Source organism: Channa argus, chromosome 3 (genome assembly GCF_033026475.1).
Source record: "Channa argus isolate prfri chromosome 3, Channa argus male v1.0, whole genome shotgun sequence".
In the NCBI taxonomy this organism is placed as follows: domain Eukaryota; kingdom Metazoa; phylum Chordata; class Actinopteri; order Anabantiformes; family Channidae; genus Channa; species Channa argus.
In genome coordinates, this window is record NC_090199.1 from 7,766,381 (window position 1) to 7,784,928 (window position 18,548).

Below are 18,548 nucleotides of genomic sequence, written 5' to 3' on the forward strand. Positions count from 1 at the left end.
TTTAAATGATGTTCGTCACATGGTGTTTTAAATTATTTAAACATCTTCGTTCATGTTGTGACCCTCAAGACATCTGGCTATACCCTCTCCAAAGCGATGGGTGGTAGCACTTGGCTTTACAGTTCAGTAATAGCAGGGTAATAGTGGGGGGGTAATAACTTGTTATAAACAAGATAATGAGTAGTTTATTTCTGTGTAATAACCATGAATGAGGGCTGTCAAATGCATAGCTCCCTGTTTCTAACCAATCTCATGGTAATATACACTCACTGGCCATTTTATTAGATACACCTGTAAGACCTATTGCAATCCAATACAGTGACCCAACTCCACTACTCACTTTGACCTCAATAATAAACAGAGTAGTAGAATTATCACCTTTCTAAAAGTTTCAACCTAAAAACTGTGAAATATAATGTTCGTTGTGAAAGTAGAGCTGCTGTATTGGATTGTATAGGTGTATCTGATAAAGTGGCCAGTGAGTGTACAATACGTAGTGGTAAAGATGGACAACATGATGGCTTCCTAAAACCATGTATTATGCATTTTATAGAGCTCATTCATGGTCATTACACAGAAACTATAAGAGTAATTACCTGGAAACACAGCTAAGGTGTTTAGTTTTCACATTACGCACTTGATTTGACCTCCTTTTACCTATACATATCTATTGCTTATGCCAAGCTATTACCCATTTATTACTTGGTAATTACAATGTCATTTCTTAACATGATGTTACAGACATACCAACCACCCATTAGTATGAAAAATGACACCCCATTACCTTATTACAGAATCATTAACTTGCTATTACCCTGCCTTTTACCTTGATGGTAGCCCTCTTTTACCATGTTATTACTGAGCTGTAAAGTGAAGTGCTACCCAATGTGCATTTCTGCAACTTTGAGACAAAATACAAATGACCTGTTGAACCAAGGTCTGACAGCAGGATTTCAGTCCAGAGAGAGTATGTTAAATAACAAATAGTAAAGGCCTACAGTATTCACAATGAAATGTCTGTGGAAATAAATCACCTAAATTAACCAATGTTCCTGGAAACAGTGAAACCAGTCAAGTACTACCTACCCTCGAGTCAATTGACTACAATGCCGTCATCAGCTGCACGAACAGGATGACAACATTGTTTTCAGTCAGTTGAAATTCTCAGGTCATTTCCTACCAATTACTGAGGCTGTTTCTGTGATTTTTCTAACATGAGATGATCATGTAGCACAAATACAGTCATATCCAGGAGAGAAAAAGATGCTTGTAGTTTATCTGTAATTAGCTGAGACACTATTGTAAAGATCAGGTTTTTTTAAAGTGTTTTTCCCATAGATATTTACTTCAGCACAGAAAAGACCTAATGGCAGAGAAGCGTTGTTCTTGTTTCCTGGGAGAGACACTGGAAGCCGCATTTAAACTGTTTGGTAGGAGATGAGTCTATGGACATGGTGATGACTTCATTTTGTTGATTGTGACACTGATTTCACAATCAATATTATTTTATTTATTATCATCACTGAAAATTTTATACTGTATGAATGTCATGTGAGAAAACATGACTTCCAAACTAGTTGTGATGCAACAAAACCCTGCTTGTTTGTACATGTCCTACGTTCCCAGAGAAACTCTGCACCTTCAGCAGATAGTTTAAAACGGTCTTCCAGTGTCACAATCTCTGAACGTGCATCATTTTTATTTACTGGAGGAGGAGGGGCATTAATATTCTCACCCTCAATGAGCCAAAAGGTTTACTCAGCTTTCTGTACCACTGCGCTTCACCATTTTTCTTAACATTTAGGGGTTTTATTGTATGATCCGTTTTTAAAATGTATTTACTTGTATCATTTGAGTCATAAATTTAAAAAAAAAAGCACAATTTCTTGTCTTTGTGTTTCTTGACAGTGTTATTTATGACAAACATTACATGTATTTATTACAAAAGGAAACACTAAAATTACAAACAAACATTTCCAGTGTGGTCACTTAAAGCAGCAGGTTATGTACAAAGGGATGAAACTTTGTTTTATAATGTTCACGCTGGTCTTTGGTAGTGTCAAGTATCATTGTGGCTTAATAAAACAGTGTCTGGATATCAGAAATGTAAACGGATGTAAAGTTTTGGGATTACAGATTTCCTCAAAAGAGAGAAATCAATAAAATGCTGCAGTCATCACAGCAAAGGTCTGTCCACGTATTGTACAAGTATTTAGTTTTTAAATATGTTAAGTTTGCTTACTAAGTTCAACAGTCACATCGCAGCAAGTTAAGGGGGAAAAATGCAATTCTCCCTCAATGTCAGGGCTGACGTATCTGCCTTGGTTACCTCGACTCACCGACTAAAAGCATCTCTTCGTCCTGTCTTCCTAATTTCCCTTTGTGACGCAGGCCCTGAGGCTTAGCTTAAATGCCCAGGATGTTGTGGGGTTAACTCCGCAGGTTCCAGTTTATTGGAGAGGACACAAAGAATCTTGTCGAACTTCTCATAACGTTCCTTTCTGTTGGCCGATGCCCCCAACTGACCCCAGAACAGCCGCAGGGCGAACTCTGTCCTAAAGGCCTCCAGCAGCTCAGGGACTGGATCCCAGCCTCCTAGTGGGAGCGGCATAGCAAACATTTGTTCAGATAAGACACCACACATGATGTAATATAAAGTCAAAGTCACAATGAACACTGTTTTTTGAGTCAAATACTTTTCTCCTTCCTGTCAAAGCATGTCTTGACTTTTTATGGGCCTTATTCAACAAACCAAGCAAACAGACATTTCTTCTTAAATGACCTATCGAATTTTACAGAATTTTTACATAAATGTTATCCCTGACTAGTTCTGTCATAGTACACCGCTGTTCTGATAATGCCACTGGCAGCTGTATTGATATTCTCCAATTGTTTTACGTCTTTAAAAGTGACTACATAAGTTCTAATCATGTTTTTCCCTGTCCCAAACAAAAAAAGCAGAACACAAACTTTAGCCTTAAAAAGCAATTTAATGCCAGCTGGTGATGCTAATGATGAAGTGTGGACCTCTTTTTAACAGGTGAGATTATTAGTTTGCACAGTTGAGATTAACAGAGTTTGGCAAGATCTCCTTCCTTAGCTTCCCATAAGATCTAAAATAGAATTCAAACCCCTCCTCCTTACATACAAAGCTCTAAATGGTCAAGCTCATACTTAAGACCTCATAGTACCATATCGTCCGATTAGATTTCAATTTCAGAATGCAGGCCTAATTGCGGTTCCCAGTTTACAAAGGTAGAATGGGAAGCAGAGCCTTTAGCTATCAAGCTCTCCTTTTTCCAGTGCACAGCTACTGGTCTTACCAACCTGTCCGATGTTTTGTTGCCTTTTTTTGCTTTTTTGCTTTTCTCTCTCCACTTTCCACTCACCCCAACCGGTCAAGGCAGATGGCTGCCCCGAGCCTGGTTCTGCTGGAGGTTTCTTCTGTTAAGAGAGTTTTTCCCTCTCTACTGTTGCCTAGGGCTTGCTCATGGGGGATTTGTTGGGTTGCCTCTACATAGTTGTTTAGTCTGGACTTTTAACTAATTAGTATAAATACTATATAAATAAAGTTGAACTGAATCAAAACAAGTGATTTAGGATTAGAATACAGGGATATTCTTCCATGAAGCCCATTGTCTGTAACTGTGTAGATGAGAAGTGGACATCACTGTGTGTACCTGAGAGCAAAGCGTGTGCGTGATTCTGATATTCTTGAGCATGCAATGCAGCACTGCGAGCCGATTGAAGGACGTCATAGAGAAGCTGACAGCCTCGCTCACTGTTCTCCACTGGATCCTCACCCTCCATTAACATCAGCAGAGGAACCAGGTGTGGCACAGCTACAGGACCCTGGACTACAGAATCTACTGAAAACAAAAAAATAAAACAACTCTGTGTTTATAAGACTTATTTCAATACATTTAGTTTCCCACTTTATTTAAATAAACATGAAGTGCAGCATTTTTTACATCATGTATTTCCAGGTCTTAGAGTACTGCTGCATAGTATGTAAAAATATTTATATAGAGCTTTTTGTGGCAGCAGAGGGGGCTGCATCTGATAACCTGATGAAAATATAATGGCTGAAGACATAAATGTGACATTTGAAAATGGTGCTGTGGAGTTATCATCAGGCCTCTGTAGACCTTACATCCTTTCTGCTTGAGGCTAGAGGCTAAAGGCATATTCTGATTATTAATTAAACACTCAATTACAAGTCATGTTTGAAGCAAAAATGGCAAAATGTCCTTTCACATATTTAATAGTGTTAGTCTGAGCTTAAATCCCCAGCTGCACAGTGCCGGTCCAAAGCCTGTTAGAAATTGGGGAGGGTTGCGCCAGGAAGGGCATCCAGTGTAAAAACGGTGCAAAATCAACACGACGGCAAAAGATCCGCTGTGGCAACTCTGAACTCACAGGAGCCGAAAGGACAAAAAAAAAATAAATACAAATCTGACTTTAAATACATTATAAATATAAATGTAATAAACTGTTTGTAAATGAAATACACAGCAAAATAAGTCAAACAATTCTTATGAAAATCTGTCTGTAGGTCTGTGTTGCCCAAATAATAGGAAGAAACTAGGAAATGTTTATTTAGTTACACAGTTTTAACATCATGAATATTTTATATTCAGTAAAAAATATTGAGAGATTGATTTCATATAGATAAACTGCTTTTAGCTCAGTTAGATTTTTTATTTAATTTCTTTAAAAAAAAAATCATCAATCACTTGCACTGTGGTGAATTTTTTGGGCAGGGTTGCACTTTGTAGAGTTTAGCTGTGTGCATCTAACAGAATATGAGAGATTCTATTTTCTTAGAAAGGTGAAAGATTTAAGCTGACCTTTAATAAAGCAAATGCACGTTTGTTTACTTCATTGGCTGCTGGGGTGAAAGTGGTGACGGGGGAAACTAAGAGATTACAGGGTGCCGGGTTTATTCATTTACTTTTTATGTGAAATAATGGGGGCTGAGAGAATAATAAATTGGGTAGACAGTCAAATTTTATTATAAGGGTACTAAAAGGAATTCTTAAAAAATTAAACACCACTCACCATCTCCCTCATTCAGTGACTTCATGAAGGGTTTGAGTGTCTTCTCGTATAACACAGCGCTCTCCGTGTGGCTCCTCCTCAGTGCTCGCCACATCATCTCCAGCCGTGTGATCTGCACACAAATATCTGTTAGAGGGAACCTCAACCACATTGTCACATTTGCATAACAATTTTGGAGAGCGAGCAGATCTTGCCATAACTACCTGAGGCATCTCCAGTGCCTTCATTACGGCAGAGAAGGAGTAAAGATTGTGGGCATGTTCTTTTAGAGCCTGAGCCAACAGAATTAATTTATGTAGGGTGGATGCCCTCTGGCTCACAGAGCCTGTGCAGCCCAGGATGTCCACAGCAACTCCCAGTGACATTAGATGATGCCTAAAAAAAAAAAAAAACAAGTCAGTAGCACACATGTAGAGCCCAGTAGAGTGGTGGTGCAAAGAGAATTGTAATAAAAGCCCTTAAAAAAAACTGTGTATTCTACATTGAGCAGGACACTGTAGAAAAATAGGTCACTGCAAAATTCAAGCTAAATGTATTCACCTAGACTGATTGTTTTGGTGCAATAAGAGTTGATACTTAAAAACAGTGCTTGATATGCCAGCTCTAAGTGATTGTGTTTTTCGTAACTTCTCTATTTATCCATTGTAACTGTATTAAGTGTGTGAGTAGTATGTACCTTTCTAACAAATCCTGTCTCAACTGGTGTCCATGTGGCAATGTGACAAGCTCCAGCCCTGAGCCAACTCCCATAATCCTCTTCTGCTCATCTGTTACACCAACGATGCGTGCTACCTGCAGCACAAAGAAATGACAATCAGGTTTTTCAAACAAATTGTGAGATATTTTGGAGAGACTGTAAAAACTGTAAAAAAAGTTTGTGATGATTAATGTTAGCTGAAGCAACATCAATCGTTCAGACTAGGGTAGTTTCATCTTATTATTTGCATTTGATTTGATTTTTTTTTGTTACTCCTACATTTACCGGGTGAGCAAACAACATTAAAGAAGATTAGACTGCTGTGAGTACCTGGCAGTCCACACTGAGCATGTGCAGAGCTGTGGTTTTGGAATCACAGCGATTGAAGATCTCTTTGAGTGCCAGCAGGACGCTGGGCTCCAGGGGTCGGTTGTTTGCCGGTAAGAGGAGTGACTCAAACTGATCCAACTGGAAAGACGACACTGACTCAATCTGTGACGGTGTAAGAAAGACATTACAATATCAGCAGGTGAGTGTGGTGCTAAAGGTGTTTCATACCACTGGTAAATGTTTTGGCCACAGAGGGTATTACGGGGCAATTTTATATCTGAACAACAAGCAGCTGTTACACCTACAGTATCACTCTGACACCTGGTGGCAAAACTGTCATAGTAGAGAAAGGGTAGAAGCATATATTCTCTGAAAAGCGAATCAGCACAATGCAAAGACGACATTCCCACTACAACACTTCCAAAGTTGCAATCTAAATCTGCGTCTGTTGGCTGATGTTTATAGAGAAGGGGTCTCCTGATGAAAATGGGTTAGCAGACTCTTTAAACTTTTTTAATAAAATCTGTAATGGTTGTTAAGCTGAGATAATAGTGGAGGGTGCTTGCTTTATTTGACCATTTACCATCAAATCTAAGTTAATCAAATTTATTATCAAATAACCACAAAAAGCAGCAAATGGTCACATTTGAGAAGTTGGAGCCACTGATTTTTTTTTAACAGTGGGTAACATTATGTTTTCTGACAAATTGTGGTTGACTGAACCATGACTTAGAAAAGATGAACTGCTTTGCCCTGCAATAATATGCAACTTTAATGTAGACTTGACAGCAGTGTGATGGATTATACTCTAACTATATAAGAGTGGGGTTTTTTAGATCTCAAAAGAACATGCATAAAACCCAACAGCTGTCAAGAAAGTTAAAATTACAAATGTACAGAATGCATTTTAAAAAAGGACCTGAACATCAAAAATGTAAAGATCACGTGTTTTGAATTTTGGCATGGTATTATAATAAAACACTCCATATCTACTTAGAACAGAGGCAAATTTGAAGACTACAAACTGTAAGTGAAATCTCATGTATACAAACTTGTGGTCGTTCGAAATGCCAGTCTTCCACTTCCTGTGCTGACTTCCTCTGCGCCTCTTTGTAAAACAGCAGCTGTGATGATGCCTCGTTCTTCTGGGCCTCTAGGAAGCCAAAGGAAGTCTCTGTGATGCGGGCGCGACTCTGCCATTTCTCCTCTGCACGCAATCGGTCCACGTGACCTTTTCGTTGGGACTGTGGCACCTGGATGCCACAGCAAGTGGATGTAAACTCTCCATAGACAATTTACATAGGGCTTCACCATTTTCCCAAATAGAGAGATGACAAGATAAACACCATCAACTGAGCTGTGAGTAAACTGAAATTTTCACCTTAATAACAAGCTCAGTGTAGAGAGATGAGGGGTCCTCGTCCAAGTCACTGGGTGGAGGGGGAATGGCGTTGGGGAAAACAGTAGAGACCCTGAGAGGTTTAGGAGGAGCTCTGGGATGCAGCTGTCCATCTGAACCTCGCAAAGTCACTCCCCCACCTGCAGGGACAAGGAACAGAGTTATGAGTTGTCTTTAGAAAGAAGCTGCATGTGTGCTTACTGATTGTACAGTGTATGTTTTACCTGGATGAGAAGGATATGCATGTCGTGGTTGTGGGCTTAGCAGGGGCTCACTGCCTGTGCGAAACACTGGGGAGATGGGGGCAGGGCTTGTTTCCTCTGATGGAGGGTTCTGAGAAATACCTGGATGAGAGTAATGGCATCCATATAAAAAATAAATAAAGGCTGTGTTGCAAGTCTCCCAGTCACTGCTCAGTAATGAGCCTCAGCCTGTTATAGTCTGAATGATACTGGACTTTTGAAGCCAATACTTGGGGATTAACAGATGAGATAATGATCTATTGGCCAACATTTACCAACATAAACAATATTCTTATGGATCTGTTGTATTGTAACTAAGATACATATCTTATATATAATTTGGCATCCCTACATTTTCATTTCTTGTTTCTCATCAGCCAACGTGCACACAGATGCAACATACTGAAGGTGCAACAATCTAGCTCTACTGTCTATAGACTTGCAACCAAGTAGCAAGGCACTCATCACAAAGCAGCATCTAAAAAAAGCTGTGAGCTACTTGCCTCAAGCAAAGATGAGAAGCAGGCTACAGAGGTCTGGTAACCTCATTTCTTTTGAACTTTGCACCATCATTTTTTTTTTTTTACATTACTAATCTTCAATCAAAACCCACACTTTATCAGATCAGCTTGTTCATGCTTAATATGGCTACAAATTCACTGTGGCTGTATTTATGTTTCCCATTATCTTATATTAGAAATGAGTATCTTTTGTATCAGTATTTCCTGATTATTGTATACCAACAGAAGAAACTTGAGCATTTCTCCAATTGCATTGCAGGCTGGTTTGTGTCTATTGTATTTACAAAAAGTCAAATTACCAAGGAAATGCAACAAAAATATGTAATCTAAAAAAATGTAAAGAGGTCTATTATGTCAGTAAACACTGACATTTCTATTATTCTCACACGTGACATTATGTGCAGCTGCTTTCACACAGCCTGAATCCAACACATGACAGATGTGTATACTGTATGTAAGTGTTACTGTATGTTTATGTTGAAATACCAGGTCGCAGGTTGCTGTCAGACTGCGCAGACTGAAGAGACGGCCTTCGACCTACATTTTCCAAGTTAGCAGGCTGACTTCCACTCCTGCCACACATGAAATAAAGTTGTATAAACATGTATGTATTTCACAGCATACAGTGTGTTCCAGCACGATTCGATTCAACAGGCTTTTCCGCCCACCTTAGCAATGGATTGTTGACTTGCAATGTGTCCGATTGTGTCGTGCTTAAGCTTCGCCTTTTGTTGGCGTCTTTTGGCTTTTCTCCCCCTACACCTATGCTGCTGCTTTTGGATTCTGCCTGTCTCTCGATGATGACACGCAGAGGTAGGGTCCGTGCGATTGGGCGGCAGATCACAGCACCTGAGGCCTTGGAAATGGGATGACGTCCGCCCACATAGTATCGAATTAAAGCGGGGACATTGTCAAACCGATCCTCCTCAAACTGGAAGAGCTCCCGAGAGTAGCCCTGTCACACAAGAACATTTTATGAAAACCACCAAAAAGGGTCCTCAAACTGTTGTCACAGCAAACTTCTCTGCTAATAACCTGCATGCTCAGTAAATATTTCTGCTGGAGTTTGTGTAGGTGACTGGGAACAACATACACACTTTGAGGAGTCTGAATTGACATTGTGATACATGTATTGCTTTTCAAATTTACAATTCCCAATATTTTCCCCTAAAAATATGTCAGAATGACAATTCATATATTCTATAAAATCTAGAAAAATAGGAAAAGTAGTTCCTTGGGCCCAAGGTGACATTCTGGAAATGGCTTGTTTTGATTTAGCCCCATAAAAAAGCAAGGAAGTGAATGTGTGGTTTAGTTGGTTATCAATTTACTTTGACAACATGGTGCTTGCAGACACATTGACACACCTTTTTGGGACGAAGAACCACTCGTATAATCTTAAAGTGCATAGGTCCATTTTTCCACCAGCAGCTCAAAACATAGTCCCCGGGGGCAGAACTTGAGTCTCGAACCAGGAAGTCTCCATCCTTCTCAAACAAAGACTCTGCAGCCTGGAGACATATCATAGTTAACATAGTCAGGTGGGAATGGAGACTCACGTGTGTTTAAAACATTCTTTTAACATAGATACTGGGCATACACACTTGTTTGCCAGTTTATTAGGTACAGCACCATTGCAAAAATGACATAACATGAGATGTGAGATGGATTTTTTCTTGGCTGTGAGCATTAACTTTCTTAAATCTTCACTAGCTGCCTGACAGTCCCAGGGTGACAACAAGTCTCCTTTGGATTTTACAGGTGGATTTTGTCACCCTTGGACAGGGTCAATGCATTCATTTAATTTTCATGCATACAATGTTTTGGTGTCTAAAGTAAAGTGTAAATACAGCGCGAACAGAAGGACCATTGAGCACCTCTCGGCTTGTCGGTCCATGGTACCAAGGATGGCTCCTCAGTTCCTCATTGCTGAGCTTCAACTCTACCTCCAGCTCCTTCTTCAGTGAGTCCATATCTCTCCGACCACGAAACACCTACAACACAGACAACAGTCCCCAGGAGAGTCACTCTGCATGGTTAAGGCTATAAAGAGCAAGTGAGAGAGAAAGCAGCTGTTTTGCTTACCTGGCTGAGGTATGAGCTGACACTCCTTCTCTTACTGAAAAACAACAGAGAAGAGTTGATTTGGGGCAACTATACTAAACTCCAGGGAGCCTTAGATGATGTTGCAATGTTTTTCCACTTAACATGAAAAATACAAGGATGCAAGGGCTTTGCCAAGGTCTGGGCTTCTCATTAATGTCAGACAAACTAAAGGGACTTTTAATAGTCCCTTTAGTTTCCCCTCTTTCCTTCCTCCCTAAGCTTCCACCTTCCTGCCTCTGTATACACAAGGCTCACAGATGAACAATTTAGAGGGCTTCCAACAGGGGCTGTACTAGATAACCCCCCAGGATCACGTGAACTACTACTCATTGTAACAGGTCTACATCTGTGCCTAGTGTGTAAACTCAAACAATGTGGAACAAATCGTGTGTTCAGAGACTGATGGAAGGATGTGCTCCAACAGCACTGTGAGGGTTGCTTTTTTGGCCTGGGTTGACATGGAATGTAACTATTAACACCAAAAAAAATAAAAAAAATAGTACACTAATAAGTTGCCATTTCATTAGGTGCATGTAGCTTAAAAGTGATTCAGTCTAATTCAGTAGCTTTGTAACAAATCCTACAAGCAACCTTTTGACAAAAGCGATGAAGTTTGCAGTTTCACTTACAAATCCATTTAAACCAGGCCTTGTTAATACACCAATAGGGTTTTACCAAGATTTTAGAAACTCTGAGGTAATGAGTCAGATTCGCCCAATCCGAGACTTATTGGAAAATATTAAGCTCATTTGTTATATTGAATTTATTGAGTCAGTAGTTTTTTCAACTAGTTAAATCTTCTGGTGAACTCCAGGTCTCGAGAGTTTTCCAGGCAACCCTGCTTAAGAAACTGCTTCCAGCTTCTCAGTGATTGAACACACCTGATCCAGGTAATCAGCAGAGATAGTTGGGAAACAAGAAGGACAGGGGCTCTTGAGTCTTTAAGGTCATAACCACTGTGCTAAAGTTTGAACAAAAAACTGTGTCTCAGAATAGTGGTCTCCATTTCCCCATAATTAGTACAGTACAGGGTTTTACTATTTATTATTAAAAAAAAATCACAAATCCACCAAAACAACCTGCAATTGTACAGGTGTATCACCCACAGTACTCTACTACCTGACAACTGAGTCTCTATGGAGATATTTTACTGTCTCTCTATATAGAGATAATTGTCTCTATATAACATCAGGGCAATAATGCAAAAGTCCAGGTTGAATGTAAAAGTTAGTCAAGACCCTGACAGACACACACATACCAGGTAAATAACAGTTATGACGTTTGTTTTGAGGTGAGAGGGTGCAACATCCTGTTGGAGGGGCGTTGGCCCAGGTAACACACCAGAAACACCTGTGCAATGTGCTGAAGAGCCACTGTTGTGAAATACCACCTCAAATCAGAAACAGTGATATAAGACTTTTTTTGTTTTGTTTTTTAGCTTTAACAGCCGATTGCTGTTCCCCTGGGTGATCTGACTAAGGAGCTAATAGCTAGCTAATGTCAAGGAAAGTATTTTAAGTACTTTGATTTGTTGTTCTGGCACTAAACATCAAGTCTCCACAGACAAAACTCCAAATTGTGCAACAGGTAGATAAGCTGACAAGGCTACAGATAACAGCAACAGTGGTGACTTTCTTTCGTTAAAAAAACAAAACCAACCAAACAAACAAAAAAAACTATGAAGTGAGATTTTCGGTACACGGTCGTGTAGTTAGCGTTAGCTTTATCGTACCTTAACGAACGATTACTACGTTAACTCCGAACATCTCGCGTGAATTTATGACGGTCGTTTAAAAAACTGCCAACGGTAACGGACCTACCTGTCGGCCCGCTTCAAAACTCACTGCTCCGGGACATGTCTCACGGTTTGTGGTCAAAAGTACAACACCAGTGGCAGCCCAGCAGAGGGGACTCTCCAAATCCTCCCAGCACCCCTCTCCTCCCTCTGCCCTCGACCTCTTCCTTACAACAGGCAGTTTCGGACGAGTTACCACACGTTTCTCCCGAGCTCTCCACCTCCTCCTCCTCCTTCTCCTCCCCCCCGCCCCAGGCCCTGGTGTTGGAACACCGCCGTCTGCCTGACATTCCTCGGATACCGACACAAGCTAAGCTGACATATCACCTGGCTTCAGTCAGGATTAGCAGGTGGGTCACAGCAGGCGATGTTATGTGACAGACTGGACACTGGCCTCAATAACACTTGAGCTACATTTTAAGCAGGAATAAGTTTATATAAGTTTATGCGAGATTATATTCTGCACATTCTCAGTTAGACCCTCTACTTTTGGGAAAAACACTCTTACGTACTCATCAAATTCCACTGAAAAGAGTCTGAGATAAAGAAACATTTTAGAAACTGAAAAAAACGGATTATTGTTTTTACAACCACCAGGTTTTATCATTTTGAAGCTTGTTAGTCCACTGTAAATGTATCATGCTTATGAAAATGGATCTACCTATTTATATTTCCATATTTAAAATGTGTCATAAGCAACTAACCCCCCCCCCCCCCCACACACACACACACACACACACACACTATTGAAGAAAAAAACTCAAAACCGATTGAGTTGGGCAGCAGTCAAAAGCCCAAAAATAGCAAAAATCCACATACAATCACATACTTGAAGCTGGACTGGAACCAGAGAAGGTTTTGTATTTTAAATCACAAGTTGATCAAACCTTTCTGTCATGTGAGCTATTGGGGAATAACTTATCATTTTGCCTCTGGAGTTGGTTTCTGGTTGCCTCGGGAAATAACAGGACTATTGGAAACCATACCTTAGGAATCAACAGCAGCCAAATGAGAAATGTTTGCCCTGGAGCCTCGTAGAAGGTAAATCCAACATTGCTTTAGATGAAAACAAGAACAATCAAATCCACAACAGCCATACAAGTTCACAGTCATTATTGTTTAAATAATACAAAGTGTACTGTACATGTTTTTCTCCCATTTGCATTGGTTAATCAATTACTATATTCCTGAGTTGAAACTTCTCATAGCCACTCAGAGTAGAGGGGTGGTGCTCACTACTTTACTGTGACACACGTTTGGTTTCTGACCTCTGGGGCTTTTAGAAGTCATCACTTTACAAATGGTGAGCAGAGATGTGCCCGAACTTGATAAGCGTGCATGTGCTTCTTTACTTGAACTCAAAGATTAATGAAGGAAAGAAACTTTGTGACTATGTTAAAGGGTCATCTCACCCAAATTACATAAATACAACATTGTCTTAGTAATCTCTTGTCTTTTTTTAAAGATAACAGAGAAATATAACAATTCAACAGTAACATCTGGCAACAGTTTCAGACTCAGAAAGTGACAACTTTTCTTATTGAAAAATCAAAGGTCTTAATTTTAAATGCATTTGTTGCCTTCTAATGTACATGAACCATACCTTGTAAGATTTTAGATTTCATTTATAACTTTTAAATGTTAATAATTATTGTGCTAACAAGCAAGTAGCATTTGGAAAAGGCTATGCTATCTTCAGCCGCATTACAAATTTCCTTACCTCTAAGTCCAGTTTGATCTGGTTTCTATTTTCAGAATCTGTATTTCCAACACTGAAACATCTGCAGCAACCACAAAGTCTGTAAATGTTAAGCTTTTCAAATAGAAACCTTCAGTGCATTCAGCACCACAAACTGAATCCCATTGGCTTCTACTGTACTGAGGTGGCAGCAGAAAGAGTCAGAGCTGGATGTTTTACAACTGGACTACAACATAAAACCAAACCCATTTGCATGGTTCAGAAATACTAGAGTGAAAAGAAACATGTTTTTGTAATGTACTGTTATGAACTTTACTTTTAATTTTAAAAATTACCCTACATTATAATTTCAGTAGAGCCCTCAACTTCAAGATTATTATTGATTGAGAAACTCGTGCACCAGCCTTTCTCCCTCAGTCCTTGACCTCTCACTGGTGGAAAGGTGTGACCAAAATATCAAAGTCCCAAAGTGTGCTGTTTATCATATTAGTCATCAAAAAGCTGAGGTTTTCCTCGTAGATGAAAATGCGAATTAAAATCAAGAACAGTGTTTGGCTAATTATTAGCCAAACATGCGTAGACACCCAGGAGAAGGTGGATCTCTCCCACACAGCCACACAAGCACTATCACACTCCAGACACCTCCTCCCAAACACACCAGCCATGTTTGGGAGGAGGGGCTTACCTGCGCTTGTTGTCCTGACAGTGGTGTCCACTAATAGTGTTGTATTTATCCGGGAGGGGGAGCTGCAAGCAGGAGGCAGAGAGTTGGTGCTTTAATTCATTGTGCTGCAGGCGAGGCAGGACACTCTGACGAAAGAGATCTTTTTCAGGTTTTGCCTGCATGACATGAAACCCAAATATTGCGGCTTGTGGGGTTACTGTTTGCTTTAGTTCATGCAAACTATACAATGTGTTGGTGTCATTTTAGGCTTATAGAGGCTTCTACAAATTTGTGATGTGTGGTGCCAACTTTGCAGTCTCACCAGATCCATAGCTGACCCCAAGGAGCACTTTCGGCTCACCCTACGCCCTGTAACCTGCACACCTTAGAAAACAAAAGCACATTTTGATGCTAGTTACATTTTTACATTAAACATTTTACATATTTACTCTTTTTGAGGCCAGTAAAAGAGAATCTATATCTGGTAAGTCTTCCTCCGTCAGATTAGAGGAATTCTAGCCAAACCTTTTTTTACAGAACAGATTAAATTTTGTGTTCCTCTGACAGGCTGCTTCATGTCCTTCCACATTGTTTCTGTAGGATTAAGGTCAGTACTTTGATACTGCTTTTTGAAAACATTAAATTCCTTCTCTAACCATTCTTTGTTAGAATGACTTGTGTTCAGGATAGATGTCTTGGTCCATTATCCGCTTTCTGTTCATTTTACTTCACTAATGGATAGTAGGATTGGCTTAAGCAACTCCAAATTCATAGCTCCATCAGAGATCCAGGTCCACAGGCAGCACAAAAGGCCCAAAGTACGAGATTTGCACCACCATCTTTCATAGAGGGGATAATGTTCTAATGCTGCGATGCAGAGTTTGGTCAACACTGAACTTAATTTCTCATTGAAGGCACAAGTTCTGGTTCTTGTCTCATCTGTCATTCACATTATTCCAACAGGCATGTGGCTTATCCACTGGCCTTGAGCAACCTGTAGACAAGCAGCAATGTTCTTTTCCTAAAGTAGTGGTTTCCTTTTTGCAATTTTTCCATGCACACTGTTGTTCAGTGTCCAAAGGTCAACACTGACATTTGCCAATGCAAAAAATGTATTAAATATTACCCAGGGTCACATATGATTAGCACCCCACAGTTTGAAATGCCTGACACCTGATAATCCTAGAGGTTTAGATATGTTTTCCAACACAAGTTGGAGTATTATTATATATAATATTACATATTATCTTGCATCATTTACTTTAGTAAATACAGGAATAAATATAACTCTGTGTCATTGTGTGTCGCGTGTTTAATTGGGTTCCCTATATATATAGTTTTAAGACTTTCATAAAAACCCATTAATATTTAAGTCAAATTTATGCAGAAGAAAATTCAAAAGGGCCCACAATCTTTGTAGTGCCACTGAAAGTGCAAAATAGATTTCAACTTCTGACATCATCCTTCTGCCTCTAGATTTTCATATTCATTGTCTTTTAAAATTATATAAAGCAATAACAAGCCAGCATAGACCTCCCAATATATAACGGTTTGACTTGATAAACTGGCTTATCGTGCTAAGCAGAAATTATTTCAACAGATACTGCTCTCTCTGCAAATTGAAAAGAACGATCATAAGATAAGAGTCTCAGCTTGTTTTCTAACACAGAAATTTAGAAAGTTGAGTCCTGCTCTAGTGTGTGTATATGTGCTTGCACGTGTTTAGTGTCACCAGAGTATGGGTCCAGTCTCTGTCGGTGTCTTGAAAGCTGATTGAGGATGGTCTCTCTGTGTGTTGCATCCTCTATGCCTGCCTCCTTCAGCTGTCCATTAGTGACATTCAGCAAACCCTGCAGGAACACAAAAACAGGAAGAATTAAATGAAATTAAAAGACTAAGGGAAGAAGACAGATAAAAAAAAATCATATTGATGCAGCTGATTCACATACCTCCAGACCATAATATTCATTTTCTAACATCTTGGTGTACTCAGGTAGGCCGATCTGCCTCAACCACCAGGCGATGGAGCGATTATTCATGTCTGAACAATGAAAGCAGAGTAGCTACGGATAACATACCAGTACCTATACACAGTCGCATACATACTTGTACACGTTTTTTTTTTTTTTGTTTTGTTTTCATTTTGAGTTTTTTTCTTTTTTGTACAAGTTTCTGAGATGAGTCTAAATGAAAGGGTAGTCTGACATGAGCTTACTTTGAGAAAACAGGCAACCTGACACGCAAGCAGAGACTGTAGACACCTACCTGATTACAGGCTCCAACAAACACTCTGGTATTTCACTTTTGCCTTTCTCCTTGTAATGTTTCTATTGCATAATGTCTCCGTATTTTCTGACTTTCCTTTGGATCTCCTCACTTCTTTTTAGCTGCTGTCATTTAAGTCGTACCCTGCGTCCATAGGTCTGTATCTCACTTTCTCTGTGTGTTATCAGTGGAAGCCCGCTCCCCATCAAACCTGGAGGGTCACTCAAAAAGCCAATCAGATTGTGCAGTAGGTCCACAGTACCCCACACATACAGCAAATCACTGCGCAGGAATTAGCATGAGCTCTCTGGAGGTGTAGAGTGCAGGTTGAGGCATGTTGCAGAAGATAGATGAGTGTTCAGGAAAACCTGAAAGTGGGGGATGAGAAAATGTTACTGTTAGGCAGCTGTCAAGTCCTGTCAAGTCAGAGAAAGGCATGAATGCACAGTGGTGTCTTCCAACCTGTTATAGATAATAACATAGAATAACTGCAGGTAAAGCATTAATGTGTGTAAGAGTGACACCTAGTGCTAAAGTAAATTGTGGCATGTACCTTTTTAAAGCCACTAAGTTAACACCTAAAAGGTAACTCGGTTTACTTATTAGGAATATGAAGAGTATGTCTTCTGTTACTCTGATTTGGTTTAAGTGTGTATACAGAAAACCTGTGTTTACCATTCAGTGTATGTAGTTTTGTGGGTAGTGACGAAGTGTGAAGCCTGTTGCATTCATTTTCAGAAAAGTCAGGTCATGCTACCTCCCACTGCTTCACTTTTGACTGTTAATTTTTAACTGTCTCCTGAAGGTTCACTCGCTTTCTGGATGCACAGTTTCCCTTAAAGAACATTTTCTTAATATGGAGAGATGGATGGTGGCAAAAACACAATGTTGCTTTGCAAATGTAAGTTTAATATGTGTTTTCACTCTTCATGATTTAAATGTATGGCATTTTAGTGGCCACATTCCTTACTTAGTTTAAGCTACACGCTCAGAGGTATTGATGGTATACAATATATACCATCAATATCTCATATCCATTCTGGAGCATCAGTGTATAGATCTTGGCATTTGGTTGAAATATGTGTTCAGTTATAAAACTGCAAAATTAGGACATAAAGATTCTTAAATAGGAAAAAAAAATTAAGAGTAGTGGACTTGGTTGTATAATAATGAGCATCGACCATGGGAAAAAAATATTTTTTGAGGAACAGTCCTTAGTACAACCTGAGTGATGTGTACCTCAGCCACAACCTCAAATACCAGTCCTCTGTCTCACATGATCATCATCATGATCACCTCTGCTCCTTGTCCCACCCTCATATTTTAAGCCTTGAAGCGAGACAGTGTAACTTTTGAAAGACAAGAAACAAATTCTTTTTTTGCACTACATTGATACTATTTCTATTTTTTCCTTTTTTTTTTTTTTAAATTCCCATTTATTACCACAGTGGTACATTTAAAAACATTATAAAGTGAGTGTGATTTTAACCTAGTCAATTTAAAACCACAAAAGAAAAAAATGTGTTTTCTTATTTATCTCACCTGGCATGTAGAGACATGCAGGTAGTTTAAGTGTTATATACAGAATATTTAAAACCTCTTCCAGTACTATAATACATTGGAAGCAAAAGTGCCTTTCAAAAGTATTAAATGTTTTACAAATAGATATCTAAAAAGTGCAGTGTGCATTTGTATTCAGCCCCCCTGAATAAATACTTTGTAAGCCACCTTTTGCTGCAATTACAACTGTCTTTTGGGGTATGTCTCTA

At 39.4% G+C, this 18,548-nt stretch overlaps 1 protein-coding gene across 7 annotated transcripts; it reads right to left on the reverse strand.

Moving 5' to 3' along the window:
• Positions 1-1,761: 1,761 nt before the first annotated feature.
• sh2d3a (SH2 domain containing 3A) lies at positions 1,762-17,002 on the reverse strand. Of its 7 annotated transcripts, none has more exons than XM_067499338.1 (19): positions 16,780-16,998; positions 16,464-16,555; positions 16,247-16,364; positions 14,837-14,898; positions 14,536-14,690; positions 10,336-10,369; positions 10,128-10,244; positions 9,618-9,761; positions 8,919-9,205; positions 8,737-8,822; positions 7,712-7,831; positions 7,470-7,627; positions 7,141-7,341; positions 6,089-6,250; positions 5,738-5,853; positions 5,265-5,436; positions 5,062-5,173; positions 3,681-3,866; positions 1,762-2,595 (listed from the first exon to the last, which is right to left on the reverse strand). In XM_067499338.1, the coding sequence occupies exons 2-19, from the start codon at positions 16,551-16,553 to the stop codon at positions 2,402-2,404; spliced, it is 2,514 nt and encodes an 837-aa protein (XP_067355439.1). In that variant the 5' UTR covers positions 16,554-16,555; positions 16,780-16,998; the 3' UTR covers positions 1,762-2,401. The 7 variants fall into 7 exon arrangements, with proteins under 7 accessions (XP_067355439.1, XP_067355440.1, XP_067355438.1 ...); XM_067499339.1 differs by having other exon boundaries at positions 3,681-3,869; positions 14,536-14,660; positions 16,780-16,997; XM_067499337.1 differs by having other exon boundaries at positions 3,681-3,869; positions 16,780-16,997.
• Between the last annotated feature and the right edge of the window lie 1,546 nt (positions 17,003-18,548).

Bases quoted from the DNA above. Each gene is read 5' to 3' on its own strand.
- sh2d3a (XM_067499337.1), bottom strand. From the start codon at position 16,553: ATGAATAATCGCTCCATCGCCTGGTGGTTGAGGCAGATCGGCCTACCT. The intron at 14,899-16,246 runs GTGACACTAAAC...TTGTTTTCTAAG, and splicing joins GAGACTGGACCCATACTCTG to GTGTGCAGGTTACAGGGCGT. The intron at 9,762-10,127 runs GTGCTCAATGGT...ATATGTCTCCAG, and splicing joins ATGGACCGACAAGCCGAGAG to GCTGCAGAGTCTTTGTTTGA.